The sequence below is a fragment of the Cyprinodon tularosa genome, unplaced genomic scaffold, assembly GCF_016077235.1.
Source record: "Cyprinodon tularosa strain WSP-4 unplaced genomic scaffold, ASM1607723v1 ctg29, whole genome shotgun sequence".
Lineage (NCBI taxonomy): Eukaryota > Metazoa > Chordata > Actinopteri > Cyprinodontiformes > Cyprinodontidae > Cyprinodon > Cyprinodon tularosa.
In genome coordinates this window covers 699,626-713,517 of record NW_024038996.1, presented here as the reverse complement: position 1 = coordinate 713,517, position 13,892 = coordinate 699,626, and the positions used below count along the sequence as shown (strand labels likewise).

At 36.0% G+C, this 13,892-nt stretch overlaps 1 protein-coding gene across 1 annotated transcript in view; it reads right to left on the bottom strand.

Moving 5' to 3' along the window:
• The window catches only part of LOC119787189 (collagen alpha-1(XI) chain-like), a 112,973-nt gene that overhangs the window by 49,705 nt on the left and 49,376 nt on the right, over positions 1–13,892 (bottom strand). The window contains exons 21-32 of the mRNA XM_038290859.1: positions 12,809–12,862; positions 12,683–12,727; positions 9,149–9,202; positions 8,271–8,315; positions 7,924–7,977; positions 7,786–7,830; positions 6,926–6,979; positions 6,800–6,844; positions 5,970–6,023; positions 5,746–5,853; positions 3,800–3,853; positions 328–381 (exon numbers count right to left, since the gene is read on the bottom strand). Of these exons, the coding sequence (XP_038146787.1) occupies positions 328–381; positions 3,800–3,853; positions 5,746–5,853; positions 5,970–6,023; positions 6,800–6,844; positions 6,926–6,979; positions 7,786–7,830; positions 7,924–7,977; positions 8,271–8,315; positions 9,149–9,202; positions 12,683–12,727; positions 12,809–12,862 (666 nt within the window). The remainder of the gene's footprint in view (positions 1–327; positions 382–3,799; positions 3,854–5,745; positions 5,854–5,969; positions 6,024–6,799; positions 6,845–6,925; positions 6,980–7,785; positions 7,831–7,923; positions 7,978–8,270; positions 8,316–9,148; positions 9,203–12,682; positions 12,728–12,808; positions 12,863–13,892) is intronic.

The window sequence follows — 13,892 nt, the reverse complement described above, 5'->3', positions numbered from 1 at the left end:
CAGGAACATGAGAAGTAATGTATGAGAGTCTGTATGAATAAAGCTGCTCATAGTATTAAATGTGTGTGTGCACTTTTGCCAGAATCGCAATGCCATAGCTGCTGCCATCAACACCTTTAATTGTAGATGATAAAGCAGAGCCTGGTTTCAGTACTTTGTCCTGTTTCTCTCTGCTGATTGCATCTACCTGTATGATCTGGTTGATTTGTCTCTCTAAAGTGCTTCAACAGAACATGTGTGGTGAATTGGCAATTTAAATTAAACTGAGTTGAAATTAATAAATATCTTGAACCCAGTTTGATATCTGGGATCATGAGCTCTGCTTACCCTTGCTCCCTTTTCACCATTTGCTCCAGGGAATCCTGGGAATCCATTTGAGCCCTGCAATACAAGATGAGAAAAAAATGACGATAAATGTATGATGAAGGAACTTTTACATGTTTTAAAGTGAAAGAAGAAATACTCTGTATCTTACAAAGACTGAAGAATTCCATCTAATTGAAACAACAATCACACATCAGAAAAAACATGTATATCAGAAGAACAATATAGGAAAGAAACATATAGAAAAGGCTTCTAGACCAAAGCTAGATAGGATCCTGCAAGCAATAAATGTACAAAGAGCTACTTTAAAAAAAAAAACGTACTTTAAATCTGACAAGAGGAAACGTCTTGTTATTTACAAGATTTCTTAGGTTGAATTGCTGGTATTAATGATGGATATAAAAGATTGACAGAAAAAGAGGCAGTTGGTCCAAATACAGACAAAGTAAAGAAAACCAGTGGATCACCTGTGATACTGTAACTATTACAATTTAGTAATAGTTACTATTGTAACTAGCCACTGAACACGTTTGATCAAAATGGGTCAGAGAGGAGAGTTTCCAACCTGTCCTGCTGTCTGTTCTGATTTTTAGTAACTGACAATTTAGTAACTGGGCTTTCAGAGGCTGTCCTCCCAGATAGGTGCAAAGGCGCCGGTCAAACAAATACTAGGTGAGTAATCAGTGTTTGCCTAATAAAAAGAGAACCTAGCAGCTCATGAACATATCCTGATTATATGCTGAATTAGACAGCATAAATAAGCTCAACCTATCTAGGTTAAGTATCCCTGTGCTTTGGGTGCAAACAAAGGTCAGGTGCTTAAGTAATCATATTCCCTAAAACATTGATGAAGCAAACATTTACAATGGTCATTACCCTTTATGTGCATATGCATATTAAGCATCATATTTTGCAAAATCAGAGAAGACATGACATCAGACTAGCAAGGGCAAATGCAAGGGGCAAAACCTTCACAAAGTGAAATTTGTTGTGTGAAATTTGTTTTTCACAGATGTGCAGTTACAGTAAACCAAAATGAGAGGTGCCACTGGGCGACTTGCAAAACTGAGATAAGAGAGTCTACTGAGGCTTTTGCAAATGGCATCCGCAATTAACGATGTGGCGAAGTTGTTAACAGAGAGTGATGGGATGTAGCAGCCAAAAGCACAGACAGTGGAGGAATTCCAGGTCAGGCTGATTGAGGGCAGATACAGGCAGCTGCTAGGCCAAGACTGTGAGCCTGAAGCTACTCATGAGGACAATGTGACATTTCATAGCAGAAGTACTTTACAATGGAAATGGGATTTTTTTTTTTTCCTTCCCAGTTACTCTCCTCGCTCTGCAAAGTTTTCTGTTACAAACAGCTTCAAAGCTTCTTTGAAGTAAGAGAGTATGTCAAAATGCTTATATGATGGAAATTACCTTTTTAATGTTAAAGGAAATCTCTTCAAATGAAGGCAAAAGAGACGATCCTGAACATTTTATGCAACGCCACATGCAGGGAGCAGTTACTCTCCCTCTGATGGTTTGATCTTGGTAACTAGTTGGAAGCTTTGCAGACAGCTTTTCAATGGACAAAAGCTTGGTCTAACTACACAGCATGTTATGAGTATATATTACACAGCTTTAAAGCTTGGAGTGAGGGGCTGGGATTGATGTGATACACAAAAACCACTCATATTAGCCTACAAAGGTACTTTTTTTCCAGGTGTCTTCTGAAGGACAATTTTTTTTATGCATTTTGTCGTTGATTGTGTTGGCTCTGAATGTAGACTTGTGGTTCAGAAATTAGAACATTTGCAAAATTTTAACGAGTGTAAAATGGTATTATGGCAATGGAAATACACTACTGATATTTTTGATTGACTTGCTATTTTAAAATAAAATATTGAATTAATTGCCTAGCATTAATATTGGTCTCAAATTATCTAAAGCAGACACTTGATTGGGTTGGTCAGCCCCTTGGAACACCTGCTGCCCCAGAATTATAGGTTTGTTTTTTTACGTGGCCTATTTCTAAAACAAAAAAATACAATTTCAAACATTATTTTAAATTCCAAAAATAAAAACAGGCATAAATTGGAAGTCAGCTGGACTTTGGATCAATTAAAAAATAAAATAAAACAAAATAAACAGAGCCACAGTCCATCTGCCTTTCAATTTAATCCTGCAGTTGCTATGACCCATATGACTGATTATTTACATAGGCATTTAGTTTCAACATGCCATTGCTTTCCTGAATTAAAGAACTGCTCTTCCTTTTGATTGCTCAGCCAGAATAGACATCCTAGTTGCCTTATAATTAGTTGTGGGACAATTTCAACTTAAAAAATTTTGTGCATGGTTTCCCAATAGTCAAGTAGAAAAAGGACTTAAGGTCTGACCCCAGACCAACATGAGGAATCCAGTCTGTACAATGAATTAAACATCAGGGCTAAGTTGCTTTTACTTTTTCTACTCTGGCAGCTTTGCTTGAAAATGCTGGTGGGTCTTGGTGGTTTCAGGTCTCCACATTTATCCTCACTTTTATCTCTTTTTAATTTCTGTTTAAAGTTTCACATAATAACTTACAATATGGCCACAAAACTGATACGGTTAGGAATTCAGATGAAATACAATGGCTTAAGCATATGCAACATTACATAAAAAAAACAGTCTTTGTTACAAATGATTGAAATCTAATAATTAAAAATAGAATGACTGTTTTAACCCTTGAATTAAAATTCTGGGCTATACTTGGTCTGAGGTTTTGCTGACATTAAGGAATGGTCAGAGATTTGCAGATCTTGATCTTGTGGGAGCAGATCCTATCAGTGCCAAGATGTCGGTGCTTACAGCAGCAAAGAGGAAGCAGCTGTAGCAGCACATCCAGATAGTGGAGCCATAGCAAAATGCTCCCAGTTACATTGCAAGCAGAGCCAGATTCTTAGATAATGGCTTCAGTCTAAAAGGGGGAGGACAGCTGATGAATAAAGCAGATGACCGTGCCAGTTAGGCTTTCTACAGGAATCATGGATGGGGTGCAGTAGGTGTCTGCTTGTGTTTGTGGGACAAAGTAATAGAAAGCAGGTTTCAGAAAGGCTGTGTTTTGAATTTTTCTTATCACCCTCTCTCCTGTATAAGTCAACAGTGAATGTAATATTTTCTTAACACATTGCAAATATTGCATATGAAACTTATTTTACACAATCTGACCTTTTTTATAACCAGAGAGATTTTTCTTTCTTCCAGTGTACATAAAGACCCTATGGTCGGTAGTAAAAAACTTCTGTGCAGCATGCAGAACCATCTGGAAGCAGGTGCTTTGATTATCACGCAAAGACTGTAGTGTTTGCTGTGATTACAGTCCCTGAACAACCAAATAAACCATAGAAAGAGATAATCCTGGCAAATAAAATTTTTTCCATTACTTGTTTTTTTTTATGACTATAAATAGTCGGTAATTTGTCGAAGAGGTGTTCTATTATTCACCCACCTTCTGTCCTTGTCTTCCAGGGTAACCGGGAATTCCAGGGACTCCAAGTTTTCCCTAAGGATGAAAAGAAAAAAAATACAGATATAAATTAGTGTGCCACCAGGCACCTTATTTGATTTGTAATATTTACAAAGGGAAACGCTATCAATTTTTATTTACTCTTAATCTGTCCATTGATGGTTGGAAAGCTCTTAATGATATATTAATGCAAATGAAACCATCTGCTTTACTTAATTAGACACCAAATAAAGTCTCCCCAATTCAAAGTGTCAACAACGACAGTACAATTACATGGTTTACCACTAAATCCTTCAAATGCACATGGGCAAGAGAAAAAAACACATAAGCCTGGTTAAAAAATCACATAACATTTAATGTAGAAATACTTCTGGCTTGTTAATATCTAGGGATGCACGATATAATCGGCCCCCTATCGGTATCGGCCTGTATCGGCCTTAAAACTGAATATCGGACATCGGCCACCCCACTGATATTTAACCCGATATTTTATCAGCTTCTGAGTTTCTAAAAAAAAACAAAAAAAAAAACAATCCTTCTACTACAGACTTAAAAGCTTCTAAAGACTAATGACTACTTATTTTTGTCCAGCTTTAACATCGGAATCGATATTGGTTATCGGCTACGAGTTTTTAAATATCGGCATATCGGCCAAAATCCCAATATCGTGCATCCCTATTAATATCTATTTTGTCAGATGTTCATTTGTCCGCAGTTACTGGTGGAATCACACCAAATATTGTATGGATCAAAGCTCTGCAAAATTATTCAATCAAATAAAAATACAGTTTATTACATGATAACCTGAATATAATGCAGTTCTTTCAAATAAATGTTCTATATTCCAGGGTTTAGTTAAGGTTTACAACAAGAAACCTTGAGGTCAGAATTAAGCTTTTTAAGGCAGTTAATAGTAGTGACATTAACTAAGAACTTGGTGACTGTTGTTTTTTTGGATGTGTGAGTGTGAACAATGTATATTTGTCTTTTTGTTGGTCTTTTATTGATAACATGTGTGTCTCCCTACTCGCTATACACATGGCTTTAAGAACAGGTTAATAATACTAACCCTAACCCCTGTTTGAAACTTAATAATCCAATGGCTGGTTGCCTAGCCATATAGCGGTCTATTGCAGGCTTAAATAATTTCATCACTGCTAACTTTGCTCTTTGACCATTGCAGTGTTGGCTATAGCTAAACCAGCAGAAAAAAAACTTAGCACGTAAACCTTCTAAGATTGTTTCAGCTGATGTGTTTATGCAGCATTAAGATTTTGTTGAAAAGAAGATCCTCCTCATAGCTGGCTAAAAAATGCAGTCTTCATCGGCGGACCTTTAATTGAAATTTATGATTTGCGTTTTTTGTAACAAAGACATCAAAACAAGTAAATGACAGTGGCCTTTATGAAAGTTTTACCAATTGAGAATTACATTTCTCTGAGCAATGAGAAAATAAACATATGTAAATAAGTTGGCAAATGCAGGCTTTGATGTGCAAGTCAAACTTTGATGTGCCTGTTAAGTAATTTCTGAAGGTGGCCATGCTTTAAGACTGGTGGTCCTCTTTAAGAAAATCCCTATCCTGTCTGAGCAAGATAGTTGACAGGATCCCCCTAATTATATGCAGACATCGAATACATAAAAAATTTAGAACTATGTTTAGAACTCAGTTTAGAACTATGAAATAAATTTGGAATATTCAAGAATACAATTTTTACAATAAGAAGGGAACTGAGAAGAACTACATGTTCGTAAGAGTAACCAGCAAAACACTATTGAAAAATATACAGTAGGGAATTTTAGAAATTTTAAAATTTAAAAAGGAAATACTTTATATTTTATTTTCAAAAAAGCTAGTTTTGCATAATTTATTCATTAATTTAGATTTAAAGTTTACTATTACCACCTCAAAAACATGGACTGCTTACCTTCTCTCCAGCTAAACCTAAGGGTCCAGGCTCTCCGCCTGGTCCTGATTTCCCTTTTGGACCTTCAGGGCCATCTTCTCCTCTGGGTCCCGGTACGCCATTATCGCCCTAGACAATGCAAAGACAGCAATTTCACATGATACATGTTTGTTATATCCTTCTTGCTACTCTTTATGTCTCTGCAGCTGTGAAGACTGGGCTTCTCTTGAGAACTGATGCCCTACCTTGTCACCCTTGATGCCCATGTCCCCTTTGAAACCAGGAAATCCATCTTCTCCCTGTAAATAAATAATATTGTGAAATAATGTTATAAAAACTGATGCAACATCAGATGCTTATACCAAAATCTGTTGCAACAAAATAAAAACAACAAACAAATAAATAACCCAAAAATTGGCCTTTAAGTGCAAAAACAATGCTGTAATTCACAATATTACTGAAATAGGGATGTAAGTTGAGGTTAGACAATTGCATATTTTAAAAACAAAAATAGTGACATCTACTGGCCATTTAGACGAGGCTCTGGAACCTAATTATGTTTATTGTTAGGTTTTACTTTACTGCCATCTGGTGGTTTAGCTTAGGAATTACATTTTTCTATTGATCATTTTTCCAAATGGAAATTGCTTCATCTTAGCAATGTCTTTTAAAATTATGCTTGCTTAGGCAAATCATCATCCCATATACATATTAAGTTAAACAATTATTAATTAACATATTTATGATTTTCTTTTAGTGTTTAAAGATGCCTCAATGCTCTAATAATATTTTAATGTTAATGTTAAGAAAGACTATAAACATTTTCAGATAGACTCTGAATATGATATGCTCATCTGCTAAAAGCCCAGCTCTATATTATACCAGCTTGATAATTCATCCTCCATTACAGCTCTGTGTTATGAGGACTTAAGCACCAGTCTGATGGGCCTTTAAGAGCTTTTCCACTTGTAGAGAGAGAAGAAGCCCAATTTGAGGAAGAATTAGAACTCTAAGGGGATCATTTACAGTGACTGACATCTGTTAGCCATGTTGAGGAGGCTAGAGAGGAGTTTACCTTTTCTCCTTTGTCGCCTCTGACTCCTCGAACTCCTTCAGCGCCCTACAACATGTGGGAGAATACCGTCAACTTGACATAGACAAAAAGAGGAAAACACTATGTAGAGCATTTTCTTTACCTTACCTTCACACCACGTGGACCAGGATAGCCGATGGATCCTATTGGACCAGGAAAACCCTGTAATTTAAAATCAAACACTAAATGTTAAACATTTTATTGCGATCTTGCCAGTTTTTGATCTTTAATTTCTGGACTTGCGTGGACAAGAACTTTGGTTATTTTAAACGTATTCAAAATGAATTTAGTAATTCAGTTTACAAAGTTAAACTCATTCATTACTTAGTATTTATATAGTGTTTTTATTCGGGGGGTCAGATTTGATTACTGTGGTTTATACAATAGCCATAAAACCATGGAATAAAATGTAGTAGAAAAGTATTAGTCATTGCTGACCAATGCTGTAGCCATATTGTGGGGTTAAATGCCTTGCCAAAGAGGACATTAGCATACATCAGCAGGAAGCTGAAATCAAACCATCGACCTAAAGGCTACAAGGTAACTATTTAATCCACTGAGACACAGTTTTATAGTAAATAAAAGCAGTAGTTTTATGCTGCTCTTATGTAATACTGTTATATTATAAAAAGTCCACGTTGCATTGCCATTCAATGCATGCCATAAAAATGCTTTGAATTATATTCCAAAATGTCTTTTCATATTTTGTAAAGTGTTTTACCCAGGTGCTATGATGTACTTTAAATCTACACCATATGCAGTACACATAAAAAAGAAAATTTCTTAGCAAATGTTTAGGTTGGGACATTGTGTAAACATCTAAATCCATACTTTATTCAGTTTGTTTGTGTTTTTTTTTATAACCCTATCATGCCTAAGCCCACGATTTATCCTCAATATTGACAATTTTGATGAAACTTGATGAACAAACGAAGAACTTTAGTTTCTACCAAATAATCCAAACTTACTGTAGATCCTTTCTCTCCAGGAGGTCCCTCTTTCCCAGGGTGACCCTACAGAAGCATATGTAAGAACTGTTTATGTATTTATTCATATTTCAAATCAGTAATTAAAATGGGAAAAAGAGACTGATATCAGAGGCTTACAGGTGGGCCATCGGCACCAGCAAGTCCAGCCAGACCCTGCTTCCCTTGAGGTCCCTACAAAGAAAAGGTAATAAATATAGACCAAGATCAGATAGATAGGTTTAACATACTGAAATATTTTCTTCAAAACCACGAACAAAATGCCTTCTCTCAGCCAAAGTAAGCACTCATGCTAATAAAATGTGAGGTCCTGTAAGTGTTTCTGACTTTAAAGCAGCAAGGTAAGGGCTTATGCTTAGCCACAAATCTGTAGAACCACTTATGAAGTCTTAACTGAAACATGAACTTATCAGCGCTGTGGAGGAGAAGGAGGACTACAGAAGAGCTTGGAATCTCACTGTACTTACTTTTTCACCAGGAGGCCCAATTGGACCTTGAGGACCAACAAGACCCTGGGAGACGAAAAATGGAAACATGTTATAAAAGCAAGAGCAAATATATTTTAAAAAGTCAGAACAGAATTATGATAGGAGATAATCTAGTTGCTTATCATCCTACTCTTCTAGATATTAAAAATTCTTAATAATTTGGTCCATAAACAAAATTATATATATATATTTCTATATAAAGGGGTAGAGAGAGAGAGGGAGAGAGAGAAATCTGATGTGTATTTTTATATTTCTTTTTCAGAGTCCTTGTGCTTTTCCTGGAAATCATTAATATGGCTCCAGCTGTGAACAGGTTATGTAGACAACCTGCATTGTATCTGCACAGGTTCCCACTAATATTTTCCAAAGTTATGGCGCCGTGCTGTTTGTACTGTGATAATCAGCAGGACGGAAAAATGACACCTGGCAGATTTCGTTCAGAGCTGGCTATTATCCTTCTTGTTTTGCTTTAAATCTGACTCAGGAATGGAATTAGGTGTCTACTATGTGACAAATTTCTGTTGGATGCAAGATTTGTTGACTTTTTTTTTTCACTGTGCAGAAACAATTATTTGCTCTTTTCTCGTGAGATTTTTTGAGGGGTAGGGGTTGGGCTGGACAAGTGTATTGAGAAAATATGAGCTAAGAGTTTTGATTTAAAAACCAGAAACGTGGCGGATCATTCAAATTTATACTGCTCCCTGTTGCACAGCCAATATGGCAACACAGATATAGGATATAGGAGATATAGGAGAAAGAGGACCAAAATAAGGTGGGGCGGATTGAATGAGATAATATAGTTACAATGAGAGAAAAAATAATCTAACCTCTTTGAAAACAACAAATCAAATACTTACATTTGGACCAGGCAGGCCTTGTTGTCCAGGAGGACCTGACTCTCCTTGTGGACCCTTAAAGAGAATGGAATAAAACAATCCTGCTTATTTGTGTTAGAGTAGAGCTAAAATATCAAGGAAACAATAATTACAAATTAGGTTAAAAACATAACTTATGATTGGGCATGAACAAGATGTCTTATCCTAATATTGGTGACAGACAAAAACTCTAAATGTCTTCTTTTTGGCAAGCATGGCACTGCGTTGAAATTAAACCCTAAACAGCAGGACTTAAAAAAAATCTGTATTTTCAGCTGTTACAGCTGACAGCTGATAGAGTCACTAACAAAGTAAACAAACACAGCTAGTAAACAGTTTGATAAGATAAAAAAAGATATGCCACCTCACAAAGTGCAGAAGTTGGAAGCAAGCTGAGCCTAATTTTAAAACAATTACTTTATTTGCATTATGACCTTATTTCATGGTCATTATTTTATCTGTATTAAATGACAGACATAAAAACTATTTTCAATTATTAACAGATCACTAAATCATAAAGCTCAAAGATAATATTGAAGGTATAGTGGACAATCTTCTTTAGGCATTCAGTTCCACAAGGACCATCTTAGTTTTTGGTTGCCCCACATACTATGTGAAATTCTGACCTAACGGCTTAATACCAGTCAGGATTAGTTTCAGTAATGCATGTCAGCAATGCACGTGTTCCAGACAGAGCAAGAACAAAGCTGAGCTGTGCTTGAGGTCATCAGGGCTTGGCCATGCTGGTGCATAAACATTTTATTAGGGCTGAAACAATTAATTTGATGAATCCCGATAAATCAATTATTGAAATAATCGTCATCTAATTTAGTAATCGATCAATCGTTAACTGGAGTATAGACTCTAAAAAATGCCTTTAGTTGACAGAGTGACCAACTTAGAGCATTAACTACACCAAAATTGTAAAAAAAAAAGAAAAAAAAAAGATATTTATAAACATGCTTTTGAGATAAAAAAAAATCTTTTCTGTCTGTCAATGTGCTCTATCCACAGCTCCTCAAGTGGAACAGTTTTAGTTTCACCTGGTTTAAGTTTGTAAAAAATATAACCTGTGGTTTGATTATCAGTCAATAAATTGAAAAAAAAAATGGACAGATTATTCGATTTGCAAAATAATCATTAGTTGCAGCCATACACTTCATAAATATCCCCCATGTGGAGCGAAACAGCAGGCAAAATGGTCTTGCAAATGGGTAGCTATTCCAAATCTAACTTGGGTAGTTTGTCCCAATTTTTCTTGGAAAAGTTGTCCTCTATACCTTAAAAGCAACTCTGTGTAACTTTTAGCCACTAGGGGCGCTAGACCTGTAACTTCTGGAGCACTTCTAAACCCTGAAGCAACTGGCATCACTGCATTGCTGAAAAAAAAAAAAGTTAAACCGTGTCACTCTGTGTTTTGTAATCTGGTAGCAGACAATTTTGGACCAGCAGACTGAGAGGTGAGGGAGTTACTTGTAAAGACAAGGCCACATTCTACCTTACAGATTAAATCCCACAACAGAAAACCAAAATATCTAATCAGGTAAGTGTTGTACCTGCTTGTTTACCTTTAAAAGCTTCTTTAAATCCTATGGAAGGATTTCCTAACAACCCAGCCTTGGACACTGGACCTCTCCCTGGCAATGTCTTAGACTGGGGTGGCTGACACTACCTGATCCGTAACATTATTTGTGCGCCAATGCATGCATAAGTGGTTCACCACTGAATTAATTAATTACAGTACTGAAAGTACTTATATATATCCTTAAATAGCCCAAATAACACTACTTAAAATTATAAATTTGTGGGGGAATAATTGCATTCAGGGGCCACTCACAATTTAGATTATTTTTGAAAAATTGAAAAAAACACTTGGATCAAGTTATTATACTTTTTAAATGATGACCTATCAGTTTATAATATGACACATTTTACAGTACAAGTACTGACTTTAAGGCTGAACAAAGCCAATAAATGTGCTGCAGATGATAGTACCTCAAATCATATTTGCTGCAGCTGTGTGTTACTCAATTATAAAGGTTCTAGAGACATTTGTTTTTCCAAATATCAGCAGAAAAACTCATACTTGGAATATGAAGAGGTATTGGAAGGTGATAGAGAAGAGTATCACCCTCAGCAAGATGCTAATTTGTCCACAAAAAAAAGAAACATCTCAAGCTTTAAGAGAGACTTTCCAGTCAAAACAGAGTGAGTGGTATCTTCTGAATAAAATTAGTTTTTCTGTAATCTAAGAGAATATTCAGGCATTCACTTCATTAGTTGTGAATAGCAAGTTGTTCATCTAATCAAAATAGATTTAGTGTTTAAAATTCAATTAAGCTGCTTTATGATGAGGGTTTAGTAAAGCTGAGTCATTATGACCTTCAAGACAAAGAGTGCATATAGAATATAAGGAGGGTACACAAGAAAATGATTGACCAGGTCTGACGTTGAACTGAGCCACCTGCACCGCAGGGGCAGCTTCACACCAGTGTACACATTTAGGGGATACAAGAAGAAAAAAAAAAGGACATTTATCCCATTCTGACTGAGAGGGACCACCCCTTCAGAAGTCCTACTAAACCTTCTTATTGGCAGTCCTTTCCTTCAAAAGTTCTGCTCCCTTGCTGTGACTCAGCATACAGTCACAACAGAAAGAAATATGTGATTCTGTCTCCCTTTTTCCAAGTTTAGAATTTTTTAAGAGAGAGTTCATGATGATGAGAAACTCTATGTGATGCAGGACACATACAATCTCTACATGCTGTCAGGTCGCCCTCTCAAATAATGGAAGGAGAAATGCTACATTTTTAGTTTAAGATAAAGTCAACTTACTGATTTAATTTAGTTTAAATTAGTACAGATATTCCTATGTAAAGGAATATTTGCCTCCTCAACTTAATAATTGGTTTTTCCACTCTTGAAGGTAACAAATTAGTTTTCTTTTTTTTTTTTTCTTGTTGGCTAGACGCTATGGCTCCTTTTGCAGAATTGTTTAAAATCGGCCAAGCTGAAGGATTTCTTTAAAAACAGATTATTCCAAAGGATCTCTATCGGACTAAGGTCTAGAAATGAACTTGCTGGTGTGCATCAGTTCATCTTACTGCTGCATAAAATTTGTACTCTTTAAAATTTCAAACTGACAGCTTGACATTCCCCTTGAGGCCTGCAGCAACATTAACAGTTCCATCGATTACAGAAAGTTACCTAAGGGCTGCTGCAGAAGCCATTCTCCACTTATTATTTAAGTTTTAGAAATTGCAAATATTATGTCTTCTGCTTAAAAATCCAAATACAACCAAAAAGATGGGGCAACATAAGGTCACGACAGAACCTACAGAGCAATATAAGGCTCTGCAGTAAATATGATTTGCCAATGATCAACAGCTAAGTTGTGACTTCCTTTCTGGCATTGCTGCATTGCCTTCGAAAAGGAAGACCTCTAAAATAAGTTGACATGAAATATATCAGATTTTCAACAGCCCTTTAAATCAAACTCAGCATATATGTACTCACCATGTTTCCTTTGGGACCAGGCTGTCCATCCAGTCCAGAAAGACCCTAAAGTGAACAGAATCAGCTAATAAAATTACATCCTTCAATGCAGGATGACTAAGTTTATAACAAAAATATAATATTTACAGGTTGTCCTGGAGGACCTGGGGACCCTCTGGGGCCAAGCAATCCTCTGGGACCCTGTTATAAAGAGAAACAATATAAAATAATAATAAAAATTTGATATAATAATGGTAATAACAGCATCTCAACACATAAAATTGTTAAGTAACAATAAAATATATTAATCATAAAAGAATAAACTTAAACTGTTTTGGCCTGAATCTAAATGCTTCTCTAAATTTGTGAAATAGAGACCCCCCCAGTTTGAATGAAAGATGGTTTTCCATTTAAAATCTGAACACACGCATTCAATGTCTGTTCAAATACTTTTGTTCTTTTTACTTTCCTCTGGTGCGTGATGAAACTAGGTGTAACCATTACTTTAAAAGGACAATGCTAATTTGGGTATAACAGGGAGCAAATTATTCCCTGTGCTACTCTGTGGTCTATTTGAGCAGCACTTGGCAGAAACTGGAACTTTCTCACGGATAATCACAAAAGACCACATTACCAAGTCCTATTTTTCACATGGGAAATCTCCATAGCAAGGTCAAGATTAGAGAGCCAGTGGTCTTTGAACAGAGGAATGTCCTTCCAGCTGCAATAAAGTGAGGATGACAATCGTATCTAAGGATAAGAAAGGTGATATTCCACTTTGATTTGGACTGATTTAGATTTCTTTGATTGCATCAACATAATCTAGTGCGTACCGTAAATGTGAAGTGGAAGAAAAATGATACATGGGTTTCACAAAAAGATCTAACAAGTGTAGCACTCATTTGTATTCATGCCCCAAGACTCTGATGCCATTATTAGAAATGCACTGGAGTCAATTACCTTCATAAATCTCCTAGTTGGTAAGAACACAATTGGAAGATTGTCAAGAGAAACCCATTGCATAAAGACAGCCACAAGCCATTCGCCATGTACAGTAGGGGACTGGGATAAACATGTGAAAGATGATTTTCTAGTCAGAAGAGACCATTAATTGACTTTTCAGCTGAAAAAAGTATCTAAATTGGGCTTTTTCTAAAATGAATGATAGAAAGATATGGTTAGAGTTGATGGGAAGATGGATGGAGCAAAATAAAAAGAAATCTTGCAAAAG